Source organism: Malaclemys terrapin, chromosome 2 (assembly GCF_027887155.1).
Source record: "Malaclemys terrapin pileata isolate rMalTer1 chromosome 2, rMalTer1.hap1, whole genome shotgun sequence".
Lineage (NCBI taxonomy): Eukaryota > Metazoa > Chordata > Testudines > Emydidae > Malaclemys > Malaclemys terrapin.
In genome coordinates this window covers 227789645-227813593 of record NC_071506.1, presented here as the reverse complement: position 1 = coordinate 227813593, position 23949 = coordinate 227789645, and the positions used below count along the sequence as shown (strand labels likewise).

Sequence of the window (23949 nt, the reverse complement as noted above, 5' to 3'; positions counted from 1 at the left end):
GAAAAGGACATGCATTTTTTACACAATTCAATTAAAATTTAAAAAGAGATGTTCCAGCTTACAGTACACTGCTTTCAGCATTTCTTAGATGGTGGCCTGACTCCTGAGAGAAGGCTGCAAGGATTTGTACTTTATGAACCACCTAGGTAAAAATTTCAAAAGCACCTGAGTCCCATTTTCAGAAGTGCCTTAGGCACTTAAGAGCTTCAGTCTCATTGAAAGTCAATAGGACTTAGGCTGTTAAGTGTCTAAGTACTTTTGAAAACAGGACTCAAGCTATGTCTACACTACAGCTTATGCTGGCATAATTAATGTCCCTCTGATGTGTGAGTAAACATTCCCAAGTGACATAAGTTACACTGACATAAGTGCCGGTGTGGACAGCACTTTGTCAGTAGAAGAGCTTCTCCAGCTGACATAGCTCCTGCCACTCACGGGTGCTGGAATAGTTAAGCTGACAGGAGAACTCTCTCCCATGGGTTTAGTGCAGCTACACACACAGCTTGCAGCTGCTCCACTGTAAAATCTCGAGTGTAGACATACCCCTTAGGCACTTTTGAAAATTTTACCCTATCTCTACTACAGAATTTGACAGCGTTTGAACATGACTGCGAACAACAAAGTTAGATGGCATGAGGCTTAGTGGTCAGTATAGATCAGGACAAATCTTGTCAGCTAGCCACACAGTTGGTGGATATATTGATTGTCCTGGACAATTTAGCATCACGTGTAACTCAACTGTTTACAATTACGTTCAAACATCATTTTATTTTGTGGTATAGATAAGGCCATATAGTCAGATTCCAAAAAAGATTCCCTAGCACAAGTAGTACCAGCTACAAATGAAACAAGTACCATAGATGACAGTGGGGATAAATAAAGTTATATAGCCCCGTCAGACTATCTGCTGACCCAACAGTACAGCAAAGAAAAGCATGTGCTTTCTTGTAAGCATCTTTTGCATTTTTCACATGCATAAAGGCAGATCCTTTCCATCAAGAACATTTTATTGTATTATAACCAATGTATTTTCATTTTCTTTGTCATAGGTGAAAAATCCTGATGCAGTGATCATGCCAGACCCAGCTACCCAGAGCACACTTTTTGCAAAACTGAAGTCAAATAAAAAATGGATAGAGAAAATCAGCACCCATCTCATCCTCCGGGACTTTACTTCATTCATGGAGAAAACTGTGAGGGCTGTTCGATATCTGAAAAACTCCAGGAATCTCAGTGTTTGAATGTTTTAATTCAGGCACATTCCTTCATCACAAAATCTGTCATGTGGCAGATGACAATGTTGTTCTATTTTAAGAACCAGAAGTAATCAGAATAGTTTATATTTTATTAAGATTTCCTTTTACAAATGTATTTATTGTTTTTTTAAATATTTATTTTTAAAAAAATATTGCTATTTATTTTCCCAGGATTTAGAGATAATTTAAACGGTCTAGTTTATTTCAATATTTACTACCACAACCAGTATTTATTACCACTGTTTACAATACAAGCTGATTTCATTTAATATTCAGGAAAAAAAATTCACTTGAGATGGCTGTATGTTGTATGTAAAATGAAAAGAGTAATTTGTGCTTTGAAAATGTGTGAGAGAGTATTTAACATCTATTTATATTTAAAGAAAAATAAAAGCAGATTAAAAAACAGACTAGCTTGTATGTATTTAAATAAAAGTATGGAATTCTGATATACCCAATCTTCACCCCTAGAATTATTTATATTCTACATTGCCTTCATTCAACAGCCATTCTGGAATATTATTATTTTTTTGGGTAACTAGATCAAAGTTTCTAAAAACAGCTACATAAAGAGTCAATTATTAAAAAGAATGATAAAAATCAACCTAACAGGAGCAAACTCTAATTCAGTGGTTCTCAATCTCTGACCCGCGGGCCGCTTGCGGGCCAATCAGCACACACCTGCAGCCCATGTGACATCTTCAGGGCCATACAGATAGTATATATATTCTGTAGATGTGGCAAACATAACACATTCTGCATATGTGGCCCACAATGCTAATTAGGTTGAGAACCACTACTGTCATCCCACATTGTTAGACTAAAGGTGAAAACCATTAACAAAAACACCTATGGCAACTTGCCTCAAATGATCCACATGCAGATATTAGAAAAATATATCCCCCTGCCAGCAAACAATCTACAGCAGCACATATAAAGGAAACAGGAGTCTTGATCCTTGCCCTAATGGAGGACAAACACAGTCCAGGGTAACAGATCTGATTGCTAGAGGGATCTATGCCACTGAAAAAATATTTAATGAAGGCTCTGTATGCTGTACCATATATAAAAAAGGGATCCATTTGATGTACAAATCATTTATTTGCCATTTGTACTGTCCAGTGTAAAGTAGGTAATTTGGAGAGCGAATGTGAGATGCTTTCCTTCCAGGTTCAGCTTTACGTGCAATTTCAAGGTGACCAGCAATAAGCCTGCAACAGATGTCCCATGTTTTCTTTCCTGCCTGAAGCCAGAAGGGACTTCCTATGCATGAAGTGCAATTTGGTGGCTGCACTGGAAGAAAAGATTCTTGGATTGGAAGGTCAAGTGGAAGCGCTATGGAGAATCAGAGAAGCTGAGGAGTTCCTAGACAGCCAGGTTTGAGAAACACCAGTACCCCAGGTTCAAGGACGGCCACCAAAAAGTCAGAGAGAGAGAGAGAGAGAGAGAAGAGGCTTGGCAATGTATAACCACCAGAGGCAAGAGGTCACGGCAGCATTCTACATGACTGGAAACAGACAAGGATGGGCAGGCTGTGGTCACCAGAGAAAAGAGAGCCAAGAGGAATTCCACAGAGCTAGAAATTTCCAATCAATGCCAGGTTCTCAGTATGGAAACTGTGGAAGCTCTCTATCAAAATCCAACTGGCCTGAGAGACTGGAGAGATGTTTGGGTCACTCCTGTGGATAGCAGCTCAGCCCAAACTGTAAGAAAATCAAGCAAGCACAAAAAGAGATCTCCAACTGCCCCAGGAGACAGATGATCCTTGGTGGGCATTTAGTACTCAGAAGAATCAAAATCATATTCTGCAAAGACAGGCAGACAATGGGACAGTATTCTGTCTTCCTGGAGCCAAGACATGAGATGTCAGTCTTGACTGGATAAGCTTCTGAAGTCAATGGACAAGGATCCAATGAGGAGAGTTCATAGTGGTGCTAATGATGCTGTGTCATGGGATAGCTCACAGATAAGAGAGAACTTCAGGGAACTCAGAAGCATGCTAAAGGAGAATATCCAAGCAATCTTCTCAGAGATCCTTCCTGTTCCACAAGCAAAGGAACACAGAAGTTTCTGAAAGTGAACTGCTGGCTAGGTAAGTGGAAGAACGTGGAAGATTTGGGTTCTGTATAACATTGGTCCATCTTCTATGAGGAGAGGGAGCTGTACAGTTTGGAGGGCATCCATCTCACTGAAGGAGAACCAACCTCCTCAGGGGAAGGCTGGCTAGTATATTCAGGAGGAATAATAATAAAAGGGAAGAGTAAAAAGGGGAAAACATGAGCACTCATTTAGCACAAAATCAAGATGTTAAGAAAACAAAATTAATCAAAGGACAAAAAAAGAAGAAATTCTTTAATTGCCTATACACCAATGCTAGGGAACCTAGTTAACAATCAAGAGGAGTTGGCATTGCTTTATGAGCACATATTTGATCCAGTTGATTTTACTGAAACCTGGTGGGATGATTCACATGGTTGGACTATTAAAATCAATGGTTATAACCTAGTTATGAAGGATCAACTGGACAAAATGTCAAAAATGGCATTACCTCTTTCTGAGTCGCTGACAACTCGGAAGAAAATGATCTTGAATGCTTACAGATCAATGCCCTAACAGAAAGTACAAGATGGGGTATTAGTTAGTGTCTGTTACAGACCACCAAATCACACTTGGTTCTTAAAGGGCTCTAGTCCCCTATCTATAATGTTTAGGAAAACAAGCTATGTAATCATAAGTGACTTTGATTTGAGTAACAGTGCTGGAAGTTTCATACTCCCACTCCTAAAACATCCTCAGAATTTCTTACTATAGACAACAATTTCCTAACTCAAAAAGCATTGCATCCCACATAGGGAAATTCTAATTTAGATCTCATCTTGAGAAATAAAGAGAAACTGATCACAGAATGAAAAATCAATGGTGGATTAAGTACAAGTGATCATGACTTGATCACATTTACAATGCACAAACAGAATAAAGTCCAAAGCAGTAATGTATGTACTTGGTGCTTTAAAATGACCAATTTCACAAAACTGAAAATAATTATGAGCCAAATCAGCTGGATGGAAGAAATTAATCAGAAAAATGTGAATGATTGGGAATTGTTTGAGAATACTTTACTAGATGGCCAGAAAGCCACTATCCTACAATTGAGAAAGAAAGCTGTGCTGGTTAAAAAATTGACCTGGTTTAGAGGAGAAGTGAAGGAAGCTATAAATAGTAGTATATATAATAATATAATATATAATATAACAAATGGAAGAAAGGGGAAGTCAATAGTAATTAATATAAAACTGAAGCTAGGAATTCTATAAAATTGGTAAGAGACACAAAAGGGACACAAAGAGAAATCTATCACCAGCAGAGTTAAGGACAATAAGGAATTTTTAAAATGTACATTATGAACAAAGAATCCTAACAATAGTACTGGTCCATTACAAGATGCAAATGGTAGAATTATCAATAATAATAATGCAGAAAAGGTAGAAGTGTTCAATAAATATTTCTGCTCTGGTGGAAAATATGATGTAGTCGTATCATATGAACATGTTCTTTCCATTCCACTAGTATCTCAGAAGGATGTTAAAGAGCAACTACTAAAATTAGACATTTATAAATCAGCAGGTCCAGATAATTTGTATGCAAGAGTTTTAAAACAGCTGGTTGAGAAGCACGGAATGTTAATGTTAATGAAGAACATTGTTAATATTGATTTTCAATAAGTCTTGGAACAGTTGAGAAGTTCCAGAAGACTGGAGGAAAGCTAATGTTGTACCAATGTTTTAAAAGTCTAAATGGGATGAGTTTGGTAATTATAGGCCTGTCAGTCTGACATCAATCCTGGGCAAAATATCGGAGCAGCTGATATGGGACTTAATTAATCAAAAATTAAAGGAGGATAATATAATTAATGCCAATCAGTATGGGTTTATGGAAAATAGAGCCTTTCAAACTAACTTGATTTTTTATGAGATTACAAGTTTGGTCAATAAAGGTAATAGCATTGACATAATACTTAGACTTCTTGTAAGACATTTGACTTGGTACTGAATGACATTTTGATTAAAAAACTAGGATGATATAAAATTAACACAGCACACATTACATGAATTAAAAGTTAATTAACTGATAAGTCTCAAAATGTCATTGTAAATGGGAAATCATCTTTGAGAGGGTGTTTCTCTTGTGGTCCTCAGGGATTAGTTCTTGGCCCTACACTATTTTAACATTTTTATCAATGAACTGGAAGAAAACATAAATCAATTATAAAGTTTACAGATGACACAAATTCAGATTGGTAAATAATGAAGAAAACAGGTCACTGATACAGAGGGATCTCGATTGCTTGGTAAGATGGGCACAAATAAACAATATGTGTTTTAATAAACAGTGACCAAGATTTTGGTGTCATAGTGGATAATCAGCTGGACACGAACTCCCAGTACAACACTGGGGCCAGCAAGGCTAATACAATCCTTGGATGTATAACAAGGGAATCTCAAGTCTCTGCATTTGGCACTGGTGTAACTGCGGCTGAACACTGTCCAGTACTGGTGTCTCCAATTCAAAAAGCATGCTGATAAATAGAATAAGGTTCAGAGAACCCTGAGAATAATTATAGGAGTTGAAAATATGCTTTACAGCAGAGGTTTTCAAACTTTTTAGGCTGTATACCACTTTCCAAATAATGTAGTCCTACTGCATACTCCAATCTGAGAGAGTCATAATATACCTATGATTAGATTGCCAAGTCTTACTAAATAGAGTGAGTTGTTCACCATTGTGGGATTTTTCTCATGTACACCCTGACATGTACCCCAGTTTGAAAACCACTGCCTTATAATGACAGAGTCAAGGAGCTCAATCTATTTAGTTTAACAAAGAGAAGGTTAAGGGGTGACTTGATCACAAAGTACCTACAGGGAGAAAAATATTTGATAATGGATTCTTCAATCTATCAGAGAAAGGTAGAACATGATCCAAGGACTGGAAGCTAGACAAATTTAGACTGGAAATAAAGTGCAAGAGTGAGGACATTTAAGCACTGGAACAATGTACCAAAAGTTATGGCTGATTCTCCAGCACTGGCAACTTTTAATTCAAGATTGTAGTTTTTCTAAAAGATATGAGTTAGGCTGCAAGTTTGTTATGGAGGTCACGGCTTCCGTGACTTTCCAGGACCTCTGTGACTTCTGCAGGGGCCAGTGCGACTCGGGCAGCCTCTGGGCCAGCCCCACTGTCCACTGGTGGGGCAGTTCCAGGCCACCACCCTCCCCCCACCCAGCAGCAGCAAGAGTTTGTGAGGGGGTTCAGGGTTGGGGGTTGGGGCACAGGAGGGGGTGAGGGCTCTGGGCAGCCCTTAGCTTGGGGGGGGGGGGTTCCCTAAAAGCTGCAACATGTCCCTCCCTCAGCTCTGCATGCTGCCTCTGCCCACAGGTACCGTCCCTGCAGCTCCCACTAGCCGTGGTTCCAGGCCAATAGGAGCTGTGGAAGGGACAGGTCACCGCTCCGGGGAGCCACAAGGAGCCAGGTAGGGAGCCTCCCATCCCCACCCAACTCCCCCTGTAGCTCCCACTCCAGCATCCCCCCAGGCCACCCCAAGATTTAGTCAGGTGTATATAGTACAATTCATGGACAGGTCACGGGCTGTGAATTTTTGTTTTCTGCTTGTGACCTGTCCATGACTTTTATTAAAAATACCCTTGACTAAAATGTAGCCTTAGATATGAGGAATCATTTGAGGGAAGTTCCATTGACTAGGTTATACAGGAAGTCAGACTAGATGATCACAATTGTCCCTTCTGGCCTTGGAATCTTACGACATAGGAGGAAGAGCATTTACTTCTCTCCCTATCTTTCTGGAAAGACTGCAACCAAATACAGTGGTTAAGTGTGATCCTGTTTGGGAATCTTCTTTAATAAACCAAGTCTCAGACCAGGGATTTAAATTGAACTAGAGTCTGGACTTTATTTGACCTCCCTGGCTGGTATATCTGCTCACCAGCTGAATGCAGCTTTTAACTCAAAAAAGCCCTTTTGAACAGTTAATTTCATGCCCAAAAGAAAGTACATGTCCTTGTTCTTCTAAGCAATGACCTTTTCTTGCTCTGCATATCCATCTCCTAAATGGAAAATACTATATTAATGTAAGTAGAACCTAGAAATAATGTATGCAAGTTCATACTTTACCAATTTACGGACTGGCCATTGCACAGCACAAATGGGCCCTTAGAAATTTATTAACTAGTCACTTGTAAAAATTAAATTAGTCACGTATTTTCTCAGGATGTGGTCTTTAATCCTGGGGGGGGGGGGGGGAGGGAAAGAACTTATTGCCAACTTAAAAAAAAAAAAAAAAAAAAAGACAGCAGCATAGAGTTGGAACTAACTCTCCAGTAGGGTAGATTCAAAACTACTCAAAGCATGATTACATAACCTAGTCTACATTTTAGGAATTTTCAATCACACGTAGGATGACCAGACAGCAAGTGTGGAAAAAAAAAAAAAATCAGGATGGGGTGGGAGGGGTAATAGGAGCATATATAAGAAAAAGACCCAAAAATCAGGACTGTCCCTATAAAATTGGGAGATCTGGGCACCCTAGTCACAAGGAATGTGTAATAGTGTTTTAACTATAATACTGCATTAGAAATACGTTTTATGCACTCATCCAGACCATTGTTTTTACATAAGACATAAAATTTTGTATGTTATACACTTCCACAAAGGTACTCTTCTTATTTTAATATATACTAAGAGCTTGTACTTGCTGTGACCAAACTTTTACTTAAACATGTATTTTAAACAGTTTTAGTTTACAACATTTTAAATTTAATTGGCTGTAAAGCTAGTAAGGTTTTTGCTGATAAGAGTTGGATAAAGAAAAAAAACTTTGTTTTATAGTGAAGTGCAAGGTACTGTACAGATACTTCATATCTTTAATTTCATTGGGGGTTTGCAAATAATGGAGAAATACAAGGAATATCTTATTGGCAAAAAATTGTTAAATAATTCCTAGATTCATTTTTCTAAAAGAGCAATTATTATTTTGTATTTTTAAAACTTTCATGGCCCAAATGTTCTGCATATCTATTCACAGTAATGGCAACATAAGACATGGACTAAGTAAGATTAAATAAGGTCTTATGGTTGGTATGATTAAGAAGCAGTCTTTAGAAAGTTACTTTCTGCAAAGCAGATATGAAAAGTGTTTTTATGTTCCAGCTCAGACTTTAATCCAGATGTATACTGTTCAGCTAACTGGTGGAAACTGTTTCTTAATTTTCACTACATTACATTCACTAACTTCAAGTTTAGAAATTAGTTACTGCTATAATTCTAGCAAACATATCCAGTATACTTAGGTTTCTTAGAAGACAATACTAGAAAAGACAGCAGTTACAGGTGCTTTAACAACATCCAGCCAACACAGCTTTGAGGAAAATATGAGCTATCAACATAAGGCTCATTGATATCCTACTCACAAAGTCTGAGGACAATTCTCAGAGCGGTAGCCGTGTTAGTCTGTATCAGCAAAAACACTGAGGAGTCCTTGTGGCACTTTAGAGACTAACAAATTTATTTGGGCATAAACTTTTGTGGGCTAAAACCCACTTTATCAGATGCATGGAGTGGAACATATAGTAGGGAGGTATAAATATACATCATATGAAAAGATGGGAGTTGCCCTACCAAGTGTGTGTGGGGGGGAGGGTTAGTGCTAATGAGCCAATTCAATTTAAGTTGGAAGTAGGCAATTCTCAACAGTTGACAAGAAGGAGTGGAAATCACTTTTGTAGTGTTAATGAGGCCAATGTAAACAAGGTGGCCCACTTAAAACAGTTGACAAGAAGGTGTGAGTATTTAGCATGGGGAAATTAGTTTTTGTAAAAACAAGAAGTACTTGTGGCACCTTAGAGACGAACCAATTGATTTAGTTTCTGTAGTGACCCATTCTCTCTCAGGCCTTGATGGTGTCCAGTTTGCAAATTAATTCCAGTTCTGCAGTTTCTCCTTGAAGTCTGGTTTTGAAGTTTTTTTTTGTTGAAGAACTTGCACTTTTAAGTCTGTTATTGAATAACAGGGAGATTGAAGTGTTCTCCTAATAAATTTATTAGTCTCTAAAGTGCCACAAGGACCTCTAGTTTTTGAGGACAATTCTGACACTACAGCCGGGATTGACGCTCTGAGATTGATCCACCGGCGGTCAATTTAGTAGGTCTAGTGAAGACCCGCCAAATTGACAGCAGATTGCTCTCCAGTCGACCCCTGTACTCTATCCCAACGAGAAGAGTAAGGTAAATCAACGGGAGATTTTATGTGACCATCATTTATTAACACTGTAGTGTCTAGGAAGTGGATCTCGTGTGTGACTGGTCCAGGCTGAGATTGATGGAAACAAACAGATTGACAAAGCCAGAAGGGTACCCAGAAGTCACCTACTACAAGACAGGCCCAACAAAGAAAATAACATAACGCCACTAGCGGTCACCTACAGCCCCCAACTAAAACCTCCCCAGCGCATCATCAAGGATCTACAACCTATCCTGCAGGATGATCCCTCATTCTCATAGGCCTTGGGAGACAGGCCAGTCCTCACTTACAGAGAGGCCCCCCAACCTGAAGCAAATATTCACCAGCAACTACACACCACATACAGAAAAACACTAACCCAGGAACCAAACCCTGCAACAAACCCTGGTGCCAACTATGTCCGCATATTTATTCAAGAGATACCATCATAAGACCTAGCCACATCAGCCACACCATCAGGGGCTTGCTCACCTGCACATCTACCAATTTGATATATGCCATCATGTGCCAGCAATGCCTCTCTGCCATGTACATTAGCCAAACCGAAAAGTCTCTACGCCAAAGAATAAATGGACACAAATCGGACATCAGGAATTAACATTCAAAAACCAGAAGAACACTTCAAAAGTGATTTCCACTCCTTGTCAACTGCTGAGAATTGCCTACTTCCAACTTAAATTGAATTGGCTCATTAGCACTAACCCCCCACTTGGTAAGGCATCTTCCATCTTTTCATATGCTGTGTATTTACACCTCCCGACTATATGTTCCACTCCATGCATCTGATGAAGTGGGTTTTAGCCCACAAAGTTTATGCCCAAATAAATTTGTTAGTCTCTAAAGTGCCACAAGGACTCTTCGTTGTTTTTGAGGACAATACTGACACTTAGGGCAGGTCTACACTACAGCCGGGATTGAGGCTCTGAGATCAATCCACCGGTGGTCGATTTAGTGGGTCTAGTGAAAACCTGCCAAATTGACAGCAGATCGCTCTCCAGTTGACCCATGTACTCTACCCCCAACGAGAAGAGTAAGGTAAATCAACGGGAGATTTTCTCAACCCCCATGGTAACTCAACCTAAGGTACATCGACTCCAGCTACATTATTCAGATAGCTGGAGTTGCGTAGCATAGGTCAATTTACCATGGTAGTATAGACAGCCTTAGATTACAAAAGTAAGGTAATTACAGCTTTACACTTCATAATACTCAAAGGACTAATCTTAAGTGATGGATGGTAGAACAGCCTGTGCTCGGAAGATCACAATAAGCAAGAATTAAGTAGAAAGGTTGAATGATGAAGTGCCTTAGAAGACAGCAACAGGTTAGAGACATACTAACAGTAAATTAGTTTCTGTTATTTTATAGTGAACTTGTATTCTGAAACTTCAAGACACACCGGGGTGTAAAGGATAACACTGTAGATTAAAAGGATCAATACACTTGCACTAAAAAGCGTGACATTCAATTTAAAAATAATTACTTTTTAAACTAAAAAAGCAAGATTTTCCCCATTATATTAATTAACCTTAAAGGATTAGAGACTATACACATGGATTCATACTGTATTTATTTAATTTCACTGTAAACCAAAAAATTAGGTCAATATAAATTCCATTTTGTTGTATGTACATCTATGCCATCAGAAAGCTGTTCAGGCCAGCTAGTGTAATGTGATAAAGTGTACTCCTTCCTTAGCCTTGTGAAGGTTCACATCTTCATTTTCTCTGTCCATCAAATGGTTCCTGTACAGTATGACCAATCTTTCATCCCCAAAGTAGACTAAAATAGACAGAAAATTAAAGTTAGATTTGTAATATATATTTTAAAGTAAAAATGAAAGAACATGGTCTTTCTAAACACAAGACAGGACGTACAACTCTGGTTCAATGCACATTACTACACCTGGGGGGAAAACTGCACTACTGTGCAATGAAGAATTTTGCAGAAATTCATGTTGTGTACGCAGCGTTTCCTTCTTCCCCCCACAGAAATGGGCTGCACTGCTGTTGGCCACCACTCCACAGAGGCCAGCTCGCACACAGAAAACACTGCGGGGGCAAGGGAAGGGAGCTAGAGGGCTCCTGGCAGCTGCAGTTCCCAGCATGCCCTGAGGGAAGGAGATGGCAGCATACAGGAAACTCCACACAAGTCTGGGATGGAGCATCAGGTTGTTTCTCCTAATCCCTGGGCTCTGAGGGGTAGAGGGGTGTGTGTGTCTGGGCTGTGGGGCCCACGGCTGGGCTCTGGGAAGAAGGGGGGAGCGAGTGTCTGGGCTCTGGGGAGGTGGGAGGAGTTGTGGGTATCTGGCCCCCTGGCTGGGCTCAATAATATCTTAGTATACTATCCTTTTATATTAATCAGTTTCGGTACAGTATTACTAAGTTACTGGCACTGCAACAAAGACATTTGTCAAGATTTTTCACTTCCTTTTATTCAGTACTTAAAAAGAAAAAAAAGCAGCATTGGCCTCCTTCCATGAATGTCTTTTTTAATAAACAAAAGAGTTACAGTGAAGCATTTGTCTAATCATCATCAAATCACTTAACTTCTCTGCTCTGCACCTGTTTCCTCATCTATAAAGCAGGTATAGAATGTCCCTATCTCAAAGATGTTGTGAGGCTTACTCTTCTTAAACCATGTGAAGATCTTCAGATAAAACCCAATATTTACATGTGGTGCATTAATATTTCCTCAAAAGACAGTATTTGAAGAACATTAAGGTTGAATTGAGATTAATCAAAGGTAGGAATGAAACAATGTTAACTCTTTCCTCTTGTGTACATACATGGATACAATCTTTAATTTACATTATTATCTGTTTCTCAAAATACAATATATACCTCATATAAAACTTACAAGATATCCATTAAATGAGGCAGGCACCTTTTCTCATTCCCTGTGTGCTTTATAAACATATTACATTATATTTTTATGCGATCATGTAATTTAATCTATCATAATGCATACTCACATGGGTCTAACCTTAACTTTCATTTCCAGAGTTTTGCATGCTTAATTTGACAAATTAATTCTATTTATGTACCTTTTTAAACGGAATTATCTAGATTTTATTTTTTAGAAAGAACTGCTCCCCTCTCAGGTTAACATATTTGCTTGGACAACACTAGAACACCATTCCAAAGGTAAAAGAATCCCTCTCTCAAGGAGCTTTGCAAATATTATCTCATAACACCAAGAGTATACCAGGGAGATCTGACTCAGTCACTACTAAGCTTCATTCCTTAAGTTAGCGGTGAAGCACAACATTCTTCAGCTGCATAACTATAAGCTTTGCAAAGTACTGTATGTGCGTAAGCCGCTATTTGTCAAAAGGTCACAACTCCATCAATCAAAAACAGTTTTAATTAGACTGTTCAAAGGTACTTCCTAGTAAGGCCTGCCAAATATTAACTATCTCCCAGTCATATCAATTCTAGAGCTGCTTGGATTAAAAAAAGGTAGTGAAAGTGTTATGCCATCTGACCGTTAGAGTGGCTCTCATTTATCCCATTCCAAAAAAGCAGCAAATACTACACATCAATGCACTATTTGTAGTTCTAGTAATAAGACACTTTCACATAAATGATTCTCTCCTAGAGTTTTAATAATATACAATTACCCAGCCTACTAGTCTTGGTATGTAATAGAGGACTTGGAAAGCTGCTCGTGTAGTTGGCCTGTCTATTCAGCAGCATGGGCCAGTTTGCAGTACATGGCACTATCCCCACTCCAGAATGTCTCTGGGTGTGTGGTTTTTTTGTTTGCTTTTTTAAATTTTCAATAGAAAGCAGTGGAGCTGTTCAGAAGGGCAGGAGGAAGAGCTCATATAAAAAGAATGCATAATAAACACAGGAGCTATGAAAACTCTAAATGAGCAGTAAACTCACAGGCTTAAGAGGGGAAATGTGAAGTAACCCAAATCACTCTTGTATAAAAAAAAATTAAATAAAATATTCAGTTGGAGAACTTTGCATGCGTGGAGAGAGACACTCACCCACCATTTGCAATGCGCATAGAGAGACACTCTCCCACCATTTGTGGCTGCAGAGGACAAGATATGGGGCTCCTTCCCTCCTTATGAGAAGGAGAGATAAATACCCTCCTATAGCACAGCCTGCCTTCACACTGTACAAACTTCATTTCAGACTTGTTGGAGCACAGTGGTGGTGCTTAAATAATTTTCAAGTTCTTTCATGACTTACTAGTTCTCCCTTTCACTATTTTAATGACTAACAAGCTAATTAAAAATTCACTTTTGACAAGAAGCCCATAATGAAGGAAGTTCTCAAACTATGATGACAATGATCAAGGAAGATGGCATTTCCTGGCAGTTAATGCCTAGATGGGGGGAGGGGGGTGGGAGGAGGACACATCTGAGCCTAAAGTTTTGTTTTCTTTCCTAGCTTTCTGCATTATTTTTGCATGTGTATACGTACCTCAAAATAGTTGGCTCCGGCATTCCAGGATCTGCACCTCTCTTAAAACCTGAAATAACAAATATATACCTATATCAGCAGCTAACCAAAACACAGTTGGGGTTCTTTCCCCACTCTCAAATTAAGTAAATTAAAAAAAGCTGTCAAAAAACAATTATATACACACAAATCATACTCTAACAAGTATAGAAACCTCACATTCTTCTCAATATTTTAAGATTAGCACATCTTGTTAGCCGTATTTTAATGGACTGTGTCTTTGCTCTAAAATTTCATAATGACTAACCTCTATCACCCATGCTAAAGCTACATCTTTTGTTATCTTGTTCAGAAAGCAACATAACATTTAGAAGACGATACTCAGATTACTTCTAGCTAGTATAAGCATCCCCCAGCTGTTAATCATAAGGTGAATTGTGCAGGGAACAGAACCAATGGGTAAAGTTAATTAAGCGAAAGAAGAAAGAAATGGGAAAACCCATTTAAGGTCCCTCTGAAACTCTCATTAATATGTCATGAAACAAGATTTTCCTTTCTTTTCTTTTCAAGAAACAGGAGGGAACAAAATCCACTCAGGAAACTGTAGGTCAAGAAGAGGAAAGTGAAAGACAAGTCTATATTTTCTCTCTCACCTCCTTCCTCCCCCCCTCCCACCCCGTACTTCCAAAAATTTAAATTTGTATGCACAGGTTTATTCAGTTTTAGCAAGTTACGCAACTCTCCAAATAGCCAATCACATCACATCATATTTTTCCACAATATTTTTAAACACATTACCTGTGTACTTTAACAAGCGATGTTTATCAGATGCAGGATTTATGTAGCCCTTAAAGTATATTTGAATATAAATTAGGGCTGTCAATTAATCACAGTTAACTCACACTATTAACTGAAAAAAATTAATCTGAAAACTGAAAATGTATTAAATATTTTAGATGTTTTTCTACATTATCATACATATTGTATTCTGTGTTGTAATTGAAACCAATAATCTATTTGATTATAGATATTTGCACTGTAAAAATGATAAAAAAAATAGCATTTTTCAATTCACCTCATACAAGTACTGTAGTGCAATCTTTTTTTATCGTGAAAGTGCAACTTACAAATGTAGATTGTTGTTACATAATTGCACTTAAAACCAAAACAATGTAAAACTTCAGAGCCTCCAAGTCCACTCAGTCCTACTTCTTGTTCAGCCCACTGTTAAGACAAACAAGTTTGTTTACATTTATAGGAGACAATGCTGCCCTCTTCTTATTTACAATGTCACCTGAAAGTGAGAACAGGCATTTGCATGGCATTTTTGTAGCTGGCAGTGCAAGGTATTCAACGTGCCAGATACGCTAAACATTCATATGCCCCTTTATGCTTTGGCCACCATTCCAAAGGACATGCTTCCCTGCTGATGACACTTGTTAAAAAAATAATGCATTAATTAAATCTGTGACTGAACTCTTTGGGGGAGAATTGTATGTCTCCTGCTCTATTTTACCCGCATTCTGCCATATATTTCATGTTATCGCAGTCTCAGTTGATGACCCAGTACATGTTGTTCATTTTAAAAACACTTTCACTGCAGATTTCACAAAATTCAAAGAAGGTACCAATGCGAGATTTCTAAAGATAGCTACAGCATTCAACCCAAGGTTTAAGAATCTGAAGTGCCTTCCAAAATCTGAGAGGAACGAGGTGTGGAGCATGCTTTCAGAAGACTTAAAGCGGAAACTACAGAACAAGAACCACCAAAAAAGAAAATCAACTTTCTGCTGGTGGCATCTGACTCAGATAATTAAAATGAACATGAGTCGATCTGCACTGCTTTGGATTGTTATCGAGCAGAACCCATCATCAGCATGGACCCATGTCCTCTGGAATGGTGGTTGAAGCTGAAGGGACATATGAATCTTTAGTGCATCCGGTACATAGATATCTTGCGATGCCGGCTACAACAGTGCCATTGGAACACCTGTTCTCACTTTCAGGTGACATTGTAAACAAGAAGCAGGCAGCATTATCTCCTGCAAATGTAAACAAACTTGTTTGTCTGAGTGATTGGCTGAACAAGAAGTAGGACTGAGTGGACTTCCAGGCTCTAAAATTTTAGATTGTTTTATTTTTGAATGCATTTTTTTTGTACATAATTCTACATTTGTAAGTTCGACTTTCATGATAAAGATTATGCTACAATACTTGAATTAGGTGAATTGAAAAAATACTATTTTTTTTTACAGTGCAAATACTTGTAATCAAAAATAAAGTGAGCACTGTACACTTTGTATTCTGTGTTGTAACTGAAATATATTTGAAAATGTAGAATATATCCAAAAATATTTATATAAATGGTATTCTATTATTTAATTGCGTGATTAATTGCCATTCATTTTTAAATGGCTTGACAGCCCTAATTTAAATGAATTAAAAATTGTTAGCACCATTCATAGCACAATTAAAAACGATTGTGCCAGCACTAAAAATAAACTCTTCAAATCCTACATTACTACTAGTGCTATTTAAAAGGTAACACAAAACTGTGATTTGTAAAGAAAATAAGATACTTGACAGTCTGCTAATGCACAGGTTTTTTTGTTTGTTTGTTTTTTTAAAGCAATTTGTATTGGGGATTAACTCTTTCAACTAGAATTCAAAAAATTCTAATTTATTGAAGTAACCTTGTGCTACAAAAAAAAGATGCTTTTTGCTTCAAAGGCACTGAATATATTGATCAAATTGCAAATTTATAGTAAAGTTTGGAAAAGTGAAGCACATGCAATGTTCAAAATATATTTTACACACCATCCTGTACCATTTCTATAAAGAAAGGTCTTTCCCCTCTGATAGATAATTACTAAGGGCCTGTGTGATTCACAGGCCACTGAAGTCAATGGGAAGACCTCCACTGATTTCACTGGGCTTTAGATCAGACCTTGAACAAACAGCCAAAGTATGATTTGAGAATGCAAGGAAGAATCTGACTCATTAACTTTCATTTGCTGTATTTTCCACTTTGGACTGCTGACAGTTATTAAAGGGAAAACTCATAGAACTGATTCTCCAATACAAGCTGCAACTTAAAACAAGATTTAAGTCAGCAAGCAGAGAACTTTGATCAAAATCATTATTTTAATTTAATTTCATATTTGTCTTTATTTCCCTCTAGAGAAAAGTTGATTCTCATTGGTTGGTAAACATGAAAACATGTTTATTTTCAACTAAATATAGCCTTTACACTAAATTTGCTACTGTTTGCTAACCAGGAAAATGCTTTTAAAAAAAAGTGTATAAATAATAATGTAATTGTATTGCTTAACATACATTTATTCAGATTCTTTGATTTTCACATTTCTCTTATGTCAGAAAATGGTGAATGATGCATTTTTTTATTTACTAGTTTACTAATTTTTTATTTTTTTTATTCGTGATGTGTGTCAAGCTGCATTTGGATAGAAATTGGAATTCAATTATAAAAAGGTACAAAAATAACATCTTCAATAATTAGCTAACTAAAACAATCTTAAATGTATTGGATACATAAGGGAAAATAGCTTAGTCAAACATGTGCATTTAAAACTAAGTAATTTATTTTAAAAAGCAAGTATCTGTAGTTAGTAAATTGAACTGATTCCTTCCATCACCATGTCTTTTGAGGTTTTAGAACTAAGAAGTCTCATCATCTCACACCTCTTTTTTTTTTTTATTCGTTTGAAAGAAGAAAACAAGCTTTCCTGCTTTAACTTCCAATAAGTTTCTCAACTCTGAATAATCAAATTGAATAAATTGAAATGAAGAAAATAGTCTCTTCATACCTGCCAGAGGCTACTGCTGTCAGAAACTAGTTTAGCACTTTAACAAATTCCAGTTCCAGTTGCTTAGCCAGCGACTTCCACCAATTCAGTGGTTTAATTTTCTTAAAACTTTGCTGGCAAACATGTACTGCTTGAATATTATTGTTTGTTCAATTCAAATGACAATAATAGATTATAGTAAGTTTGGGCTTAATGAAGGTTGTCAGTTTCAAATTTTAAACAGGTTTATTCTTTTAAAAATATATCTAAAACAAATCCAATTTAAATAAAAAATGAAGGCCTTGTCTACACTGCCACTTACAGCACTGAAACTTTCTTCGCTCAGGGGTGTGAAAAACACCCCCCCTGAGTGATGCAAATTTGAGCACTGTAAAGTGAGAGTATAGATAGTTATTCCCCTCACATAGGTGGTTTTATTACAGCGCCGGGAGAGTTCTCTCCCAGTGCTGGAGCCACGACTACACAGCCACGTTAATGTGCTTCTGCGGCAGCGCTTTAACGTCGGCTGTGTAGACATACCCTAACTTTTTTAATTTAAAAATATCATTTAATTTTATCCATTGTGATCCTATATTTGGTTCAGGGCAATAATATTTAATTTGCATTTGATTTTATCAGAAGTAGAAACAATAGGTTCATTTAAATGTTAATTAAGATGTTAGTTTCCTTTGTGTCTTGTGGGATTTTAACAAAATTCTAAGATGAAGTCTGCACTTCAACTTCTCATTTTGAACTACTATACTTTATAACAGCATTAAGGATATTTCCTTCAGAAAACTTAATGCCAGTCTATTAAATTTCTTAAAACAAAAAATACACCTCTAGCAACAAAAAGGACAATCACATTATAGCAGGAACATGACAATTGTATTTAAAGGTGCATATGCATTTCCTTTCTAATCCTATTTTCAGTAGCTTACAACTTTTGAAACTTTCACTTTTCACGCTGAAGTTTCCTAGTCCTGTTCATTACCTGACAAAAGATTTGGTTTGCAGTTTTAACAAAACAGTTCAGTTGCTTTAGGGCAAAACATTTGTTTACTACTGTAAAAAAATTTATATATATATATATATATATATATTATATATATATATATAAAGTTGTAACACTGATTTTGCCTTATTAGAAAGTTCAAATTATGCAAGTAGTCTCGGGAGCGAGCCTTCCAGTGATAACTGTTTTTTAATTAACAGAGTCACAGGGGTTAAGGGAAAAGTACATTTTATGCATACACAGTATTTGTGGAATGATTTAAAAAAAAAATACTTTTCACCAATTATCTAAGAAAAGGAAGGCTATGTGCAAATGTACTGAACTAAGTTAGTTACTTAGTATGTGGAAGAAGGCTGCCACCTCAAACATGCTGCAGTTTAAGTGTGAAAAGAGTGAAAACCTCCTTCATTATGTGCATAACTTATTCAATATGTTGTTTACAAGGCAGGACTCCAGGGGAGTGCACACTGTGCAAGGAACAAAGCATTCTCGTGTTTCAGCAAAGGAATTCCAGATTATGGACTTTTTAAAGAAAGTCTAAGCAGTTCTGTCAGAGAAACTAGAATAAGGTTACACAATTAAGGCCTCCCAAATAAAGACAGACCAAAGTTACATGCAACCTTTTTTGTGTATACATTCCTATCATTTAATCCGGGGGAGGGGGGGGGGAAGCAAACTTTTTGACCCAAGGGCCACATCTGGGTGAGGAAACTGCACGCAGCCCCGGAGCTGCAGTTGCTTTGGAGGCGGGGGGGAGGGGGAAGAAGGAGGGGAGCAGCGTGGCCAGAAGCGGAGAGACTCTGGCCCCATCTCCTCCCTTCTGGCTGTGCTGCCTCTCCTTGCTCCCTCTGTTGGGGAGAGGGGCTGTGTCCCACCTCTCCCTCTCTATACCCGTTCATAAGCCAACCCCCTTCTCTGGTGCATTCCTTTTTTACTAAAAATAATTCAAATTATGAACGAGTATATTTGGTAAGTTTGAACATTCAGACTCAACATTAGGCAGCAGGATTAAAGAAATAACTGGAGTCTTTTTAAAAAAAAGACATAACATGGGATAAGAGAGAAGGTCCGCTCATAGATCAGTAATTGGTTAAAAGATAGTAATAAAGGGTAGGAATAAATGGTCAGTTTTCAGAACGGAGAGAGGTAAATAGTGGTGTCCCCCAGGGGTCTGTACTAGGGATCAGTACTATTAAAAATATTCATAAATGTTCTGGAAAAAGGGGTAAACAGTGAGGTGGCTAAATTTGCAGGGGATACAAAACTACTCAAGATAGTTAAGTCCAAAGCAGACTGCGAAGAGTTAAAGGGATCTCACAAAACTGGGTGACCTGGCAACAAAATGGCAGATGAAATTCAATGCTGATAAATGCAAAGTAATGCACATTGGAAAACATAATCCCAACTATACATATAAAATGATGGGGCCTAAATTAGCTGTTACCCCTCAAGAAAGAGATCTTGCAGTCACTGTCGATAGTTCTCTGAAAACATCCACTCAATGTGCAGCGGCAGCCAAAAAAGCTAACATACCGTTGGGAATCATTAAAAAGGGATAGTTAGTAAGACGGAAAATATCATATTGCCTCTATATAAATCCATGGTACGCCCACATCTTGAATACTATGTGCAGATGTGGTCATCTTATCTCTAAAAAGATATATTGGAATTGGAAAAGGTTCAGAAAAGGGCAACAAAATGATTAGGGGTATGGAACAGCTTCCGTATGAGGAGAGATTAATAAGACTGGGACTTATCAGCTTGGAAAAGAGACGACAAAGGGGGGGATAGGATAGAGGTCTATTAAATCAGGACTGGTGCGAAGAAAGTAAATAAGGACCTTCTCATAACACACGAACTAGAGGTCACCAAATGAAACGAATAGGCATCAGGTTTAAAACAAACAAAAGGAAGTATTTCTTCAACAATGCACAGTCAACCTGTGGAAAACTTTGCCAGAGGATGTCGTGAAGGCCAAAACCATAACAGGGTTCAAAAAAGAACTAGATAAATTCTTGGCGGATAGGTCCATCAAAGGCTATTAGCCAGGATGGGCAGGGATGGTGTCCCTATCCCATTTGCCAGAAGCTGGGAATGGGGCAAAGGACAGATGACTTAATGATTCTGTTCATTCCCTCTGAAGCACCACTGTTGAAAGACAAGATACTGGGTTAGATGGATCTTTGGTCTGACCCAGAATGGCTGTTCTTATGTAAAAGCTTCCCAAAGTACATTCAATAAATGAAGAGTAACACACAGAATGCACTGAGGGGTACACAAAAGGAAGTGGTTTCGATCCACTTTAAAATGGATGTATTACCAATCATCTCAAACATAAGCATGTTATAAAACAGATTTTAGATTAACGAGTTGGGATAAATCTATTTCAATAATTTACTTGCCAAACAAATTGTGACAAGTATATATAAGAAGAAATAGATGAAGCTGCCATGGAAATATGGCATGTTGCTTGTCAACATATTGATTCACTGCTTTCTTGACACATTTAATGTATACAACAGTCCAAAGATTTGGGCACTACCATGGGAATTGGGAGCCCTAGGTTCAGTTCCCAGCTCCGTCACAAACTTCCCAGGTGATCTCGGGCATGTCACTTAAGCCCAGTCTACATGTGCATTTTACAATGGTATAACTATTTCTGTTAGAAATGTGATTCTTTTGTAAAATCAATTCTTCTGATACAACTTATGGAGTGGATGCAGCTACACCAATATAGCTTATTCTCCTTCTTGTACAGACGGTATATTGATGTAGCTAACCCAGTACAACTTGTTTGTGTAGACAAGCAGTAAGGCAGACAAAGACCAATGTTGAGTGATTGAGTAATTTCCTAGGATGGGATTTTCAATGTCAATTCAGGTGATTTACATATAAATTTTTGAATATTAAGTTTTTAAATTTAAACTGATCATAAAGATGTTTTATCCACAAAATTGTAATAGATTTAACATATGCAATTGTTAAAGAGTACATAGGGGACACAGAAGACCTAATTTTTCCAGTTATTTATTAATTGGAAAACAAAGACCTTTTAATCAGACTTTCATGCTGCATTTCAATCACAACACCACAAACTCTTTTTTTCTAAGGCTAAGCTCCTTAGGGCAGAGACTTTGCATCATTTGTTTTTAAAGTTTGACCAGCATACTTTGGTGCTATGCAAACAAAGCTCTTGCACTGGGCATCTTTTCTCTATGGCCATGTCTACATGACAGCAACAACACTGCACCCATGTCATCATAGTGTAGACACTTCATATGTTCACAGAAGGGTTTTTTCCATCACCATAGTAGATCTACTGCGTCCAGAGGTGGCAGCTAGGTTGACAGAATAATCCTTCAATCAACCTAGCTACGTCTACAGTGAGGGTTAGGTTGGCCTAACTAAGGGAGTCTCAAACTGGGGGTTGGGACCCCTCAGGGAGTCACATGGTTATTACATGGGGGGGCGGGGGTTTCGCAAGCGGTCAGCCTCCACCCCAAACTTTGCTTTGCCTCCAGCATTTATAATGGTGTTAAATATATCAAAAAGTGGTTTTAATTCATATGGGGGCGGTGTCTTACTCAGAGGCTTGCTATGTGAAAGGGGTCACTAGTACAAAAGTTTGAGAACCACTGGCCTAACTACATCGCCTAGGATGCAATATTTTTCAAAGCCAAGAGTGACATAGCTAGGTCGATCTAATTTTTAAGAGTAGACCAGGACTAAGCCTGTAGCTGGCAGCCAGAACCTAAAACCTTGTCTTTACTAATTAAAACTTAACATGTATAAAAATTACACTCCCCTCCCCGACACGGCCATTGCCTAAAGCAGTAGCTCTCAACGAGGGATACACGCATCCCTGGGGGTACGCAGAGGTCTTCCAGAGGATCATCAACTCATCTAGATATTTGCCTAGTTTTACAACAGGCTACATACAAAGCACTTGCAAAGTCAGTATAAACTAAAATTTCATGCAGACAAAATGAGAAAACAAGCAATTTTTCAGTCATGGTGTGATGTGACAACTGTATTGTCATGTCTGGTTTTGTAAGCAAGCAGGTTTTTCAGTGAGGTGAAACTTGGGGGGACACGAGACAAATCAGGTACAGTAGTGTGGGAAGGTTGAGGCCACTGGCCTAAAGGAACAGAGCCCAGGTCTAGGTGAAGTCAGGTCACTTAAGTGTCAAACTCCACCCTGTTGCCTGCAACTATGGGGCGCGGCAGTTCTGGAGCACACGGGGGCCTTGTCTCCCTCCCCAGCGGCCACTGGAAAGGGGCGGGTCTGGGCGTTGTCTCCCCGGCAACGGCCCTTGGCAAGGGCGGTTCTGGAGCGGCGAGGCCTGGCCTGGCCCTCCCGCCCAGCGGCCGTTGGAAGCGGCGGTTCCGCCCCACAGGACTAAAGGCTAATCAAGAGCCCCCTTTTCCAACGGCCGCGAGAAGGGAGGAGTCAGGCGAGGCCTCCGGCCCGAACGCGCCAGCCCCTCCGCCCAACCGGCAACAACCGCTGCGGGTGCGGGACTGGCCCCCGCGTGACCCGGAATGTCCCACTACCCCCCCCCCCCGACCGGTGAGGGGCTAACCCACGTGCTCCAGCCCGCGCCCCAGCTGCGGGTGGGGGGCGCAGTGTTCCCTCCCCGGGCCCCACGCGGCCAAGCGGGCCTCGTGACCAGGCAGGCTCCGCTCTCCGGGCCGGGCACTGACCTAGATAGAGCACGACGGGGATGAAGCCCCAGCGGATCGCGAACTGCCCCCCCTGGAAGAGCTGCTGCAGCCGCTGCTTGGCCTCTTTGCTCAGCTTCGGCATCCCGGCAGCGCGAAAGACGGAGCGCTGCGCGCGGCCTTAGGGCTTGTAACTGCGCAGGCGCGGCGCCCGCGGGAACGTGGATACCTGCTCAGGCCCCTCCACGTCACAGTGCGCGGGGGAGGCGGGGCCGCGCGGACACACTCGGAAGGGGCGTAGCGTTGGGAGCCTCTTGGCGAGCGCGGAATGGAAGAAAGTGTCAGCGTCTCGTTCCCGCCTTAGGCCCTTTACCTGTGGCGGAACGAGAGCGGGCTGGACTCCCGGTGCCTCGTCCCACTTCCTGGGCCTCGTAGTCACCCCTTGAACGCGCTGCCGCAAACGCACCCGCGGGCCGCCT

The 23949-nt window shown here is 39.3% G+C and overlaps 2 protein-coding genes across 2 annotated transcripts in view; one reads left to right on the top strand and one right to left on the bottom strand.

Annotated features, from left to right (window-relative positions):
• IL6 (interleukin 6) overlaps positions 1-4430 on the top strand; it is a 49042-nt gene extending 44612 nt beyond the window's left edge. The window contains exon 5 of the mRNA XM_054017633.1: positions 1050-4430. Coding sequence (XP_053873608.1) covers positions 1050-1241 — 192 coding nt within the window. The 3' untranslated portion in view covers positions 1242-4430. The remainder of the gene's footprint in view (positions 1-1049) is intronic.
• Positions 4431-11122: 6692 nt separating this feature from the next.
• On the bottom strand, positions 11123-23684 carry TOMM7 (translocase of outer mitochondrial membrane 7). Its single transcript, XM_054020984.1, has 3 exons — positions 23513-23684; positions 14009-14057; positions 11123-11351 (listed from the first exon to the last, which is right to left on the bottom strand). Exons 1-3 carry the CDS (start codon positions 23613-23615, stop codon positions 11336-11338), a joined length of 168 nt encoding a protein of 55 aa, XP_053876959.1. The 5' UTR covers positions 23616-23684; the 3' UTR covers positions 11123-11335.
• Positions 23685-23949: the final 265 nt, after the last annotated feature.